This window comes from Platalea leucorodia (assembly GCF_965183815.1).
Source record: "Platalea leucorodia genome assembly, chromosome: 6".
Lineage (NCBI taxonomy): Eukaryota > Metazoa > Chordata > Aves > Pelecaniformes > Threskiornithidae > Platalea > Platalea leucorodia.
Genome location: NC_138828.1, coordinates 59,676,391 through 59,691,277, shown reverse-complemented (window position 1 = coordinate 59,691,277; position 14,887 = coordinate 59,676,391). Strand labels below are relative to the sequence as shown.

Below are 14,887 nucleotides of genomic sequence, written 5' to 3'. Positions count from 1 at the left end.
AAACATTTGAGCATGACTCCTTTAGAAACATGCAGTGTGAAGGGAAGGCACTGGCTTCCTTGACATAGCATGGCCTGATTAGTGCCAGGCCAAATTACAGTCTGTCTTTTTCTTACATAAGGAAGTGCTCTTAGCTTCTACTGACACAGTACCCCAAACGGATGGCAAAAGAAGATGGAGGAAAAGTCATATTTGTGGCCATCAGCTGCATGTAGAGAAACATCTTGCTTCCATGAAAACTGTTCTAGCAAGGTGTATTCCCCGTAAAACTCTGGGGATCAGTTTTTCTGGAGATCATACCCAAATAACAGACTACTATTACTACTAGAGGTTGGTCACTTCAGCCCATCTCCTTCCTTCTCAGCAATACTGAGTCTGTTGTGTTATATGTTTATTGAGCTTTAATGTGATCCAAGTGACTCTCCATTTCAGCCCAACTAGAAAACTGAAGGAGTATTGAACAGTTTTTAAACCGAGACTCAAGCATCAGCTGAATGCTGCAAACTGTAAGGAACGGAGCAGTGAAGGTATCAGGTTTCCTTACCGTACATCTTTCTTATATTTAAAGTTCTCTCAGATAGGATCCTACATTACTAAATGAGTAACAGACGGACTAGCCATAGCTCAGAAAGCTTTCAAAATCTGACAATTTTGATAACATATTAAAGATGTGCAAGGAACTACATTAAAAAAACTCACACAAAACCTTCAATTTCTTCCTCTAAATTTGGTATTCACTGTGAATTAGAGCTTGTGTTTCAGAGAAATAGCAACTTATCATTTAAACATTTCCAATGCTGAAAAATCCAGCCCCTCCCCATGTGAAGTGGTCTAAAAATTAGTTCACTTAAAAAAAAAGTCTTATGTTTATTCTGAGTATATAGTGATTTGATTTTATTATAGTTTTCCTATATTATCAAAGTTGTCTCTTGTGTAAGGACGTACCAAGTATAACAGATTTCAAATACTTACGTTACTGAGTTTTGATCAGTCAAATTACTTTTTAATATTATTGTCAATTAGCTCAACAGACTTAACCTTCCCAGACTACCTACCAGACTAAGTGGTGCAAAGAATGGAACTAGATTGCTTCCCTTACTAGATTAACATTCAAACCAGTAGATTAGAAATGCTAATTCTTTCTTCAGTGACTATATACTTCTTATATATGAAGGTGAACCATTGTTTTAAACTGGAGAGACTAATGGGCTATCTCCCCTTTCTGTTCCCCTCCAGTGTGGTGGTTCTAAGCTGAAAGAGGGAAATAAACCTATTATTCCCACATCCATGGAGGAATGCTAACTGCAAAATCTACAGGGTAAGAGGACAGGCAGGGGAAACTGCTTCTGTGGCCATGTTTTGAAGGAAAAGATGGAATGAGACTTCCTTGTAAAAAAGGAATTACGTACCAATTCCAGGAAAGCAGCTGGCATCTGCTGACTGAACCAAGAATGGAGAGGCTGGAGTACTGAGACACACTTTACTCTCAGTGTTTTCATACACTGGCTCTTTGGGGATTTTTTTGTTTGTTTGCTTGGGTTTTGTTTTTAATAATTTTTTTTTCATCCTAATTGCTCCTCTATGCTGTGTAGGAGCCTTGTTTTTTAGTTCAGAGCTACAAACTGTTAAAGTGACAAGATTAATAAAAAATTAGGGACTGACGTTTAAACCACAAGTATACATAGAGTGAATAAATAAATATTTTCATGTAAGATGGGAGGTCAAAGAGGTGGAAGACCATACAAATACTTAGATACAGTTATCAGCTGTATCTCCTTTGCAATACATCTGAGAAACCCTTCTTAATGTGAGTTGAAATCAGCAAATTTCTATGAAATTTTTCGTTTTGACAGGTGTAATTTTCTAATAAAAAACTATTTAATTAAAAACATAGCAGGCCTATTCTAGCATTTTTGGTACTGTCATTATTCTTTGCTTGTGTTCCAGAATGAAATGTTCAGATTGCTTAAATGCTAAGCACTGAAAATACTGTCTTAAGTTTTACAAGAACATGAAGTATGCACATTTCTTAGTTTATGTATAATTAAGTTTTCACTGCACAGATCTGATTGCTGGTACAGAAAATACAAATAAAGTAGGAAATACATTTGGAAAATGAAGAGTGCTTGCAGCTATCCGGGTATTTAATTCTGCTCTATTTCTATACTTGAAGAAATACTGCAGAAAATAAATATTATGAATCACCCTGTTGCCATTCAAAAGCATATGTAAAAATCTACTTGCGGAGTCAAGAAAGCGTGGTTTCATAATTAACCAATGATAAACCACAGCAACTAAATGCCTATGCTCATTATGCGTACCTACATGGACAAGCAGAATATTAACTATTTTTGAACATGAAATGTATACATTTACAGGTAATTAATCTCACTTATAGAAAAAAAAATTACTACTCTATATATTCCTGACCAATCCCTTAGCTGCTCTAAAAATAATTTGCAAGTGGACTGAATAAAAAACAATGATTATATGAAGCAGAATTTGCAGTATATATCTCTAAAGACATCTCCACGAGTTTGGGCTGTTATTTCTGTTATTGTTAAGTCTATGTAGTATTCAACCCAGTAAAAATATTTTTGTACTAAGTATTAATATTGTTGTTTCTGCTTAAGCATTATATACAAGGTATCAGAAAAATTGTTTTTGAACAACGGTTTATAAGTATCCTTTTGCCTTAGTCATTTCAATTTTAAGTAGAAATGGCTTTGTGGCATTTCAGTTACAATGGCTCTAATGATAGAAGTCATACTTTTTGTGGCACAAATTTGTTAATCCACTGAAGGTGCTCTATTATTTATGCTATCAAGGCACTCTCAAGTCAATAGTATTCTGACATGAAAGTTTACTTGCTGTTGGAAAAGTGACCACACAAAATTCGCACCTTCTTGCTCAATATATATACTTACTTAACTGACAAATACATGTGACAAAACCAATTTCAAGGTGTTGCCTACAGAAGAACAGAATAAAGTATTTTTGGACAGTTTTGGGAAAAAAATCTGATTACACATCCTTACACACACACTGAAACACCAAGATACAATAGGAACGCTCTTCCTGAGCCTTCAATGTTAACAGTTTAAAAACCTTTTCAAATCAGTACTGGAAAAGTACAAGGAATGACAGATTTTAAGACTATATTAGCATGTCCTACTTTTAAAGCATATGCTAAAATACAATAGAGATCTTTGAAGAACGATATTGCAAATTATTTCAATTTAAATGCCAGTTTTTATCCTAATTCTAAGAAAACAGCTGAAAGCACAAATTCAGAATTTAAATAGAAAATTCCCATCCTAAGACTGATAGGAAAACATCAAAAAGTAAAGCCTTACAATCTTAGTTGTATTTAAATGCATGCAGTATCAGGTCACAGTTCTAAAAATCTGCAACAAATATATTCTAGCTGAAAAAACAGCCATAAAAATTAACACTAATATACTTCTAAGTAAACATTCAGATACTGTCTGATTACAGCATCTAGCCAATAGTAGAATCCTGACCTGTTATCTGTGGAAGCTGAGTTTTGTGTTGTAGTAATTTTAAGATGGGAATGGACAGAGTGGAAAAGTTCCTGAGTTATTTTTTTCACTATTTCCCAGTTACTTCTTAATCAAACAGTGATTTATATCTTCTTAGGTTATTTTGGCATTTCATAAGAACAAATCCCTTCTTCCGCTACAACATAAAATGGCACTTCCAGAGGTATGCACACTAGAAAAATATTATTTGGTGCTGAAGAATACACAGTAAGTTTGTCAAAAGTAACTATTTGTTCTTGCATGAAAAGCACTACAACTCAAGAATAAAAAAGCCTCATGTACATATTTAAAACAGATGTAGAGGACATTCCTTACCAATTTAACTACTTACTCTGCACTGGTAACTAGTTAATCCAGGCTTCTGCAACTTAGGAGACTCAAATATGTTTACAATAGTTCAATCAAATTTCTGAAGATGCAAGTAAGTCAGTTCATCAGACCATTTCTTTAACAAAGAATACTTTCTCCATAAAGGGTGAAGTTTTGGCTCTATATCCTGATTTAAGATGTAATTTAAAAAATCACAGAGGGAATAAATCCTTAAGAGATATTAAGATGTATAACATCGATTCACATGTTAGGTGGATGCTTGTATACTTCAGAGAATACGTGTCTAAAAATAACATTGTGGAGAAGGAATGGATCTAAGAAAGACATTCTGGCAGGTAACTAAATAACCTTCATGAAGCCCTCCTAACTACTTAATTGTGGGATAAAAAGATGCTTATAAAACTAATGGTGAAAACACTAAGTTCCTCTTACTTAAATAAAAAGGGATTTGGAAGACATTCTGTAGGATGAAGGAAGAGCACACTGCCTAGACTACTGAAGTAAAAGTAGCTGAATTTGGGAATACAAGAGAAATCTTGGGAATGCAAGTATGGAACACTAAAAAGGTACATTACCTTACTTTCTTCTGCATCCACAAGATGTTCCCCTTTTAGCACTGTCTAGTACTAATGTATGCTTTCTTTTCTGTAATTCATTCTTTTACAACTTCTGCTCTTTACAAAAGAGCACACAGCATAAATTGCTTCTGTCTCAAAGCTCAGCACATCGATATATGAGTTGGTTGATTTGGAGGAATATCTTGCCCTGAAGCTGCCTGAATGAGCACTGCCACTGGAGAGAGGCATCCATAACAATCAATTTAGATCACCTTTAAAGGTAAGACAACTCACTCTTGCAAGCACTACTTGGGTCTTGCAGTGATGAAGGAAAAGTATGCTTGATGCAGGAATCCTCATCAACTAGGGGATTTTGCAGTACTTCCAATATGAAGCTGCTGCCACAAAGACAGCATATAGAACCTGATGGGAGACACTATGCAGGTATGTGCTCCTACGTAGCCCACCACACTAGACTAGGTGTTCCACAGGTGGTGGGATGAGCTTCCAGGCCTCACGGTACCTCCCCAGGTATTTGTCTATGGTACCAGGGAAGATGAACTCCACTAGAGACAAAACATTCTTGTGAAAATAATTTCTAGGAAAAGAAAGGAAAAGTAGGAGCAAACCCACGAGCTGGATATTCCACCCATTAGAAATGGTGGTCATCACCTTGCTATCCAATGTAACTTGGTCTCAACCTGGTAAATTCTAGTAAGCTGATTCCCACAGAACTGGAGGAGGGATACAGTAAGATTGAAGGAGAAAAGGAACTTAAGTATCTTTATGAACAAAAGGTGCTTTTTGAAAATCAAACCTACAATAGAAGAAGTGGCTGTTTGTGTTTTTTCTCGTCTCTTTCCATGCATACCTTGGTAGGAAAAAAGCCTTCTAGGCTAAGCCCTTTGCCATGAAGATACTAAAAGACCAGCAGTCCAAAGGAAAGAAAGGACAGGAAAATCAAGTATCAACAATTTCAGCTTTTTTTTAGACTTCACAAAACTCATGAAAATGAAGAAATTGTCCAATTGTTCAGTTTTACCTTCTCCCTGTTCAAATTACCTGCCTGACCCATGAAGAAGGATGTAACAAGGGAATTCTTGTGGAGTCTTAAGTTAAAATTATTTCTTACCTCGTATAGGTTAGCCAAATTTGTTTGCTCTGGACTGGCATTAGATACAAAGCCAGCTTGTTCTATTCAATTTCAGAAAATCCTAGACAGATTTTGCTGTTTTCCCCTATGCTACCAAGCATGTTTTAAAAATTTATTTTAATTCTTTTTATTTTGCTTAGGCCCAATTTATAACTAAATTAGTGAATGATGCACGTTCAAACTCACTTTGTATTAATTGTTAACACAGTCAAAAGTGGCAGAATTAAAATCGTACCTCCAGTTTGTTCTATACATAATAATTCAAGACATAACAGTCAGCTACAAAGAAACACATCAGTTAAGCCTTTCGTAAAAACCTACATCTAAGCATATGAAAAAACATACGGGCTCAGTAGACCTGAAACCTCTTTACAGATGCCTTTTGTTTGTATGGATTTTGAAAAATAACCTTTTATCTTTGATACAGGTATAAGGCTGAAAATATTTAGCTTTTTTTTTTTTTTTTTTTTTAAAGACAATGATCTACAGATTTTTACAGTACCTCTTGCCATGCACAACTGCCCCAGGATCCTCAGACTTTGCTTCCAGCTCCTGTACTTCATCTACCAGTGTCTTAAAAGTAGCTCTCTTTACTCTGTAAGTAATACAAAATACTGCCAGATTTACTCTTCTTGAAAGTAAAAGAACAGATTGTTTTAACACTTACATAAACATTCAATTTACAAATCCATTCCCAGATGACTTAAAATTAAGCTTTACAAGAAGAAATATTAAAAAGCAAGTCTAAATAATATATTTTATCAGCTGTTCTTCCAAATTAAAACAACAAATATGTATAAAAAAGACATTGCCATTATTGAAACATTTAAAATACTAGTAACACTTGTAATAAAGTTTGTCAAAAACAAACAGGGTGAAAAATAATTTTATATAATCACCAGAGCTGATCTTAATTTGCTTTTCTTATATTAGTAATTAGAACACACATTTAAAAGTCAGTACTTTCTCCTGTAAACCTCGGCATTTCTGTACTCACACTTTGTATACTACGTCAAAAAGTAAAGCTGTCATAGGAATACATAGAAGTCCCATCCAAAACACTCCAGAGCTGAACATCATAGCTGCCTGGAGGGGAAAAAAGCACAAAATGTGATGATGTCATGACAAGAACTGGGAAAAAATCCTTAGAAGTATCAATTACTTGGTTGAGGGTATCAAAAGCAAATTTAAACGAACCATTCTAGACTCTCTAATGTGAAATAAAACTTTAACTCCTTTCTAAAGTCCCCCGAGTCGCTACAGAAATCCAGTAGATAGTAAGCACTAATTCATGTTAAGAAGCTGGTAGAAAGATCACACTGCGTAGCTCTTTGAGAGAGGGGGAATCTACCCCTCCACAACTCTGCTCTACATCACTATGCTGATTGTAGACATTTCCATTAAAATCAGATTTATTGAAAATCCATCCCCCTCCGCCCCCGCACGTTTGTCAATACATTATGAGAACAATTTCTTATTTGCAATCAACCCTAACAGGATATAATGGTTCCTGACCCTTGATATGGATACTGGACACTGTTACAATCATTCTGCAATGTAACTTGGATCAAAGTTATCTCCAACAGAACTCACTGTATCACAGTTCCCACACTACCACAGACTCCTGTTCAACAAAATGCTTAAAAATGAGAACTAAGAAAACAACTAATTATATAATTATGGAAGTATGCAACATATTGTTAAATTAAGATCTAACACATTAAAGCACAATGAAATATTTGCAAACCAGATAATTGCTTTTAGCTGTGTGTTTGGTTTTTTATACACTGCTTTATATTAATACATAGGAATTTATTCTGTTCATAACTCAACTTGGTCTGTATACATACTAAAAACTAAAACACACTAAAAAGCGAAAACAAACATCATAATGTATGGACATTAAAGGAAAAAAAACCCTTTAATCTACCCTTATAATTCATGCCCAAGTATCTACATCAATAATATTATGGATGCAAGGAGTATGATAAATACTTAATGAAGCATATTACTGAAAGATTGTTTTGCAGTCAGTATTAAAAATACCTTTGTAATGTAATTAGATTGCACAGAGATTGAAAGTAACATTGCTACACGACGATACCCTTTCAAATCCTTTGCTTCATTACTTGGAGACTAACTCCTTTCAAAGGTTAAACCTTAGTATGTAACTAAAATAAACAAGCTGAAATTTTGCTAATATTAGTTAGCAGACAAATACAGGTAGCTTGCACTAGCTGAAGTCTAATTTCTGAATGTGTACACATGAACATTTTAGAATTACACTTGATATGTTCATGTCTAAAAACAAAAGTGAATTATTTTCAGGAAAAAATCTCCTTCTCATATAGATAAAAAGTTAAATTTACCTTGTTTTCATATCCAAATTCCTACTGACACTGATTCTTTGGAAAGCATTAGAATCTATTTGAACTGACAATTTGGTAAACTTTCCACAGCTATGTTAAAAGGACATAGATATTGCCCTAAGATTCTAGTAATTATTTCTGCCAACAGCTGACAGCAAAGGTGTAAACACTGAGCAGTGACAGGCTCAAAATAAAACAACTCACATTTTCACCGGAGGAAAAAAAAAGAAAATTTTGTATCAGGATGTGGAGAAAATGTATTAACACAGTCACTTTATAAGCAAAACATGACTTTTGACATACTTGATGAAATACTCATTTCCTAAACCAGCAGCTAATAGGAAATGTCTATCACAACTACATTTTGCAAGACTTTTTATAATTAAGTAGCAATTAGAGAGACGAAGTTTCCTAAATAAACAAGAGAAAGCATAAAAAATACAACTTGAAGTAATTATGACTCTTACTTCCTATCATTAACAACATTTTTTAATTTATAAGAACACAGCAAAGACCTGTCCTCGCGTTAGCCACCCTGTATTAAATGTTTGCTGGTGAAACAGCAAAAGTGATAATGTAGGTCTTAGGATGTTAATTCTAACCATTGTAATGCTAACTATGAATGAAGGAACAACTGGCGCCTACTATTCAGTCCATCCAGCCTTTGGCTTTACAAATGAACAACATGAATTGAGGAAGAAAAAAAAAGTTTTTCTGCGTCATATTTGAAAGCCTGTCAGATTTTTTTTCTTTTACAGAGTTAATCCAAACCTAAAAGATTTAAAGCCGACATTCGCATTAAAGACAGAGGGCCTCTTTGTATTTTTTGGATGAAGAGGGGAAAAAATAAAATCCCACAGAGGTATTTCCTTCCTTTCTGTACAAGAAAGCTCCCCCCTCACTCTGTAGAAAACATTTTTGTCTCTAACTTTTCACATCTCTCTACACATAGGCAGGTCATCTGGGAAATGGCAAACCAATCCTTTTCAGACAATGGCACTAACAGGAGCAGCCTGTTCTGGGGACGGACTCTGGCTGCCTCTGTTCGTGGTTTACAAATTGTTCCTAATGTGAGAGATTTGTGGTCTATGCCAAGTTTTCCCCCTTTAGGCCTTGTGAAACCAAATGGAATCTGCCACAAAAGTGGCTCCCAGGGGAATTCAGAAGTAATCCAAAATGAGAGCTGGGAAGCTTGGTTTATTGTAGGACTTACAAATCCTGCAGGGAGGATAAATAAATTGTCGTCTGTGGAGCTCATGCGCAATATTAGGACTTTCTAAAGTGAATTAACATTGCTTAATAAGTGTATTGTACAGATTTTTATTTAAGTAAGTTTTATTTTTTAAAAAATAAAAAAATGCTGAGAATTACTCCCTTTCATGGCTCAGTGGCAGATTAGAAATCCTGGCTGCAAAACATTTTTAATGCACTGATGAAGATGTACTGTTAGAAAGTTACAGGCCAAAATGAACAGAGAATATTCCCTTTTTCTTCACTATGAAGAAAATATTCTATGTTCTGTTGAAACAGCTAGCTCAGATTTTAAAAAGCCTTCTAAAAGTGAATAGAAAAAGATGAAAATAACAGTAAAATTCTTGCTGCAGAAAAGCTTGTGAAAACTATTTTCAGTTTATCTATTTCAGGTATCATCTAGGTATCTGTCCTCTCCTTATAAACTACAGAACTATTAAAATAACAACTCCTCAACACCATCAAACCAGCTGCAGTTTCTCCTCTCAACAGCCTACAGCGACAACTTCATTGGTTTTAGTTATCTGCATGTGTTTGCCTAAGTAAGTACTTGTTGTAATATTAAACCAGATCTGCATTTAACTCCCAGTGCAGTGAAGTTGCAACAAGTGAGTTCTTGTAATGCCTTTAGTCTTTCTTTGCTACTTAGAGTTTAAAAAACATCTCATAGTTCCTGTTAATTAAGAACTAAGTAGGAACTCTGCTTATTAGGTATATTAAAACAGGAGTCTTTCCATTTTCTGCAAATACAAAACAAAGCCTTACTGGTATACAACAAATAGTAAGAGGTACTGAAGCAGATAACTGTGGATATCTGCAGGCAAAATCTATAAATTCCTACTGGTACAAATCTCCTAATGAGACGAGACAAGAAAAATGAGTAAGGGTAGACTAAGGAACATGCCTTTACTTCTTCCCTAGCTCCTCTCATTTTCTTCAGGTAAGGATACTGCTAGTCCATTGCAAGATCACCGATTTCCTCACTGCAGGCGGCTATGAAGGGTGGACTGTATCCCACAGAGGGAGGATTAAGATTATGGTCTTAATTATGTAAACACAAATAACAAATAATATTATAAATAATAAAGACATATATACAAAAGCTCACAAACACAGACATGCACTATAAATCCTAAAGCTTCAAGAAGTACCTCTGTGGTGACACAGAGCAATACAGAGAATTAACAGAGATGTGGGTCTCTCTTCTACAGATGTGTCCTTAGTTCAGTCCCTTGTTTCAGTGAATATTTTAATATTTTAAGTATCCGTCGGAACACACATCTTGCCTTTTCCTAGAGTACCTTAATCATTCAGTTTGAGCAAAAGCCAGCACATTGTCTCTTCTGATCCAGTAAATATTTGATTATGCCATACAAAGTGGAACAGCAGAAGACGCAGTTCTCTGTTCAATTACCCTTTCAGCAGAAAACATTACCCTGAAAGTTGCAAAGTACAGAGAAACTGAAATCTGGCTTTTGGGTAACATTCATTTGGGGTGAATGTTCTAGTATTTAACTATTGGATAAATGGGTATTTTAAAAAATATAGGCGATAAGGGTCTAACTGTGGGAGGTAGTGCAGGTTTGTGAATCATCAGATTAGCACTTATCTCTAACCACAGTAAGGCATTTGACCCCAGAAAGGGATGAAATGCAAGACTGCACCTTATTACATGTTCTTGTGACTAGCTTAGAGTGGTTGCTCATTTTCGCTTTGTGAATTAAGTTCACAGGCATTTAATTCCTTCCTTGCATTTTATGAAAGCCTAGGTTACCTCAATAGATATTTCACATTTGGAAAAAAAAAACCTAAACAAACCAGCAATAAACCCTGGTGCCAGGAATAGCTCTTATAAAGAGAAATTATCAGCTGCTATTTCTGTTGACTTTAGACAGAATCAGTGATGGAAGTGCTTTCAAAGACAAAAAGCAGGAAAAGAGTAAAGAAAAAAGGCTTCACAATAAATATTAATACCTGGAAATTTCCTCAAAAAGCTGGAGAGGAGAATGACACACAAACAAAAAAACTTCCCCAAGAATTAGGAAGAAAAGAAGGTTCTTTTAGCAAAAGCTTGGCTAACAAGGTTGCACTACAGCTTGAACTAACAGACCTGAAAAATAACCTTTAGAAAATTAAAGAGAATTAGCCATCTGGATGTGAAATTAGACAAACTAGAAAATGTTGGCAAGGTGAGATTTATCACACTACTTTTGATTGTGATTGTAATATGGAACATTAATTATTCTGCAAGAAAAGGCCAGACTGTCCTGTTTTTCCTCGGAGTAAAAGATTGACAGGGAAACCTATGTGAGTTGATTCAAAGATGACATAAGAAATAGTATCTGGCAAAGGAGACGTAAAGCCACGATGAGCAGATGAGTTCTGGTGGTTCGGCAGAGTTCGTTACCAGGATAAGGGCTGTCTGCACTGCAATAGGTGTAACGGGAAGGAGTACAGGAAACTTTGAGTTTCACCAGGATTTGTAAGGAACTGAAGTCATTTCTCACTACTGCACATCAGGAGAGAAAGTTGCTATGGAAAAAGATGGCAGCTGAGTATCATTAATCTTTTAAGTGCCGTATGCGTAACTGCAACAGGAAAGTGTACTGAATTTGATTCATAAGATTTTAAACAGAAAAAACCCATAACTTCTGTTTATAAAGGAGATTAGCAATAATATGCTGAGGGTAAGAATTCAGTTAAATGCTGATACCGGGAAAAGACTAACCAGTAAAAAGGAAGAATATTAGAAGAGTAATACTACCAAGACAGACCATCATAAGCAGAAAAGGTAAATTTGGTAGTTCAAAGATCAGCTCTGCTATTTCTGTTTGTACCTGTGCAGTTAAAGAATAAGAATGGAAATGTAACTTTTGAATATGGAATAGGATCTTTGAAGTATACCTGGGAATAGCAGACTCTAGCTAACAAATAGCTAGTACTAGACTAAGTACAACTAAACCATGAAGGTCTGAGGACTCAAAATGGAAACTACCTAATGGGAATTACATAGGAAAAGAAAAATCCCTTATGAAAATATTTTGGATTCCTGAAGTGAAAGACTACAAGCAAACTTTAAAGAACTGAATAAGCTAAAACATGTTAGTATCAGAATGGTAATGTGATTTTAGGCTCTCAGGTGAGGACAGATGACTAAAATGGATGTGTGTTATGGGATGAATTCTGATTCACTTAAAAAAAAATCTTCAATAAATCATTGAGTTCTTTTATGAAGTAATAATGTTCTCCACAAACGTACATTGAAACATTTTATTTCTCTAAGCAAGAGGTTCACTTAGGTATAGAGGGGAAGACAGATACAGGTTACTGATTATTGTTTTGCAAAGACTCACAGCTCTGTAAAAGACAAGCTGGGAAAAAACTTGGAGGAGGATGAAAATGTGCTAAAAATGTGGGAAAATGCCCCTAGGGGCCTTTTGCTGAGAATGGGCTTGAAAAAGTTTTGGGCTATGAAGGAAGACCCTAGCTTTTGTTGTTTAATTATTTCAGTGTTCTTGAAAACTGTATTTCAAACATGGTCTGTAAATAAGCAATAGTCCCTCGCTGAAAATTTACTACACCAATTACGCCCCCCAAAATGAAGACCCAGAATTTTGGATAATATTTTAATCCAGATTGGTAATAAGCAGTGAAGCAGGAAAAAAAAAAAAAAAAAAGACTGGCTAACTCAGCATAACTACCCCAGATATCAGCCATTGAGGAATGGCTATTTTCCCCAAGTTTTGCGATAATGAAGTGAGAATTGAGAGACTTTGGTATTTGTTTACCATATAGGGCTCAAGGCAATTTTTAGAAATACAGATTGGCAACTGAGTTATCTGACAGGTTCCCTTAAAAGCATGATACTGTACTTCTCTTGTTTCGTTGAAGAACTTAAAGAGAATCATTACTTTTCAAATTTTAGGGGTGTTATTTATAACTCCCTTTGCTAATATTGAGGAAAAGTACTATAGCAATTTTCTTAAACATACAATCATTTAGATTTATTTATTATGCTGTATTCTGCAAAAGTTATTAAAATAACACTCATCTGTTTTTAAAAATGCAACAGATAAGTATCCATTAATAGCGTCTTCTACAGCTGGAGGGACAACACAGCAGGGCATAAGCTGTAAGATCCTCATAGAGAAGCTGTTGATGTAGGGGCTGGATGAAGAGTGAGGCAGCCTGAAAACTGGCTGAATGGCCAGGTCCAGACGGTGGTGATCAGTGGCACCAAGTCTAGCTGGAGGCCAGTAACTAACAGCATATGCCAGGGGTCAATACTGCAGTCCAGTCCTGTTTAATGTCTTCATTAAAGATCTGGATGATGGGGTAGAGTGTACCCTCAGGAAGTTTGCTAATGACACAAAAGTGGGAGAAGTGGCAGATGCACCAGAAGGTTGTGTTGCCATCCAGAGAGACCTCAACCAGCTAGAGAAATGGGCTGACAGGAACCTCATGCAGCTGAACAAGAAATGCAAAGTCCTGCACCTGGGGAGGAACAACCCCATGCACTGATATATGCTGGGGGCCACCCAGCTGGGAAGCAGCTTTGCAGAAAAGGACTTGGGGGGACTTGGTGAACAACAGGTTGAACATGAGCCAGCAATGTGCCCTTGCAGCAAAGAACATGAATGGTATTTTCAGCTTCATTAGACAAAGTATTGCCAGCAGAGATCAAGGGAGGTCCCCTCTATGCAGCCCTGATGAGGTCACACCTACAGAAGTGTCCAGTTCTGGGCTCCCTAGTACAAGAGACATGGACATACTGGAGAGAGTCCAACAAAGGGCCACGAAGACGATGAAGGGCCTGGAGCATCTCTCATACGAGAGGTAAGGCTGAGAGTTGGGACTATCTAGCCTAGAGAAGAGAAGGCTCAGGGGGAATCTTATCAATGGAGATAGATTCCTGAAGGGAGAGTGTAAAAGATGACAAAGCTAGGCTATTTCCAGTGGTGCCCTGGGACAGGACAAGAGGCAATGTGCACAGACTGAGAAAATGAAACAGGAGGCTCCATCTGATCATCAGGAAATACTTTTTTGTTGTGAGGGTGACTGAACACTGACATGGGTTGTCCAGAGCAGTTGTGGAGTCTTCATCCCTGGTGATATTCAAATGCCAACTGGACATGGTCCTGGGCAACTTGCTCTAGGTGTCAGAGGTGTTGGACCAGATGACCTCAAGAGGTCCATTCCAACCTCAACCATTCTGTGATTGTACACCAGCCTGAATATGGGTTTTGCTATCCGTTAGACTAAAACAAATTCCCCGTTTCAGATCAGACTTTAGACAAACATCTGCCCAGAGAAGACCTGTTCATTAGAGATTGAAATAGCTGGACAGCTACATTTTTAAAAAGTTTTTTTTGTGTGTGTGTGTGTAAAAAAAATCAGTAAGGGGATTAAAGGATGTATATCTAGTCCTTTAACAAGCACAATTCCATATAAGCAGGTTATGTGGAATAATATGGAGGGAAGCAATATTTAAGAAACTAATACTGTTAATATAGTATATTCTAATACGTCTTTCCTACATGATACAGCTAAATCATCCAACAAGGAATATTATTGTTTTTCACAAAGATTTTGCAAACCTCAATCAAATGAACTAAAATTCTGTAAAATACAGGCTTGTTCCTTAACTTCAGTTTCCATCAGTAG

General features: G+C 36.1%; 1 protein-coding gene across 6 annotated transcripts in view; it reads right to left on the bottom strand.

Moving 5' to 3' along the window:
* Window positions 1-14,887, bottom strand: part of ATP8A1 (ATPase phospholipid transporting 8A1) — a 122,674-nt gene that overhangs the window by 5,283 nt on the left and 102,504 nt on the right. For 5 of the 6 annotated variants that reach the window (XM_082316025.1, XM_082316026.1, XM_082316027.1 and 2 more), the window contains 2 exons: window positions 6,601-6,689; window positions 6,106-6,198 (listed from right to left, as the gene is read on the bottom strand). In XM_082316025.1, coding sequence (XP_082172151.1) covers window positions 6,106-6,198; window positions 6,601-6,689 — 182 coding nt within the window. Of the gene's footprint in view, window positions 1-6,105; window positions 6,218-6,600; window positions 6,690-14,887 lie in introns of all 6 variants that reach the window. The other variant, XR_014228618.1, reaches the window with a different exon arrangement.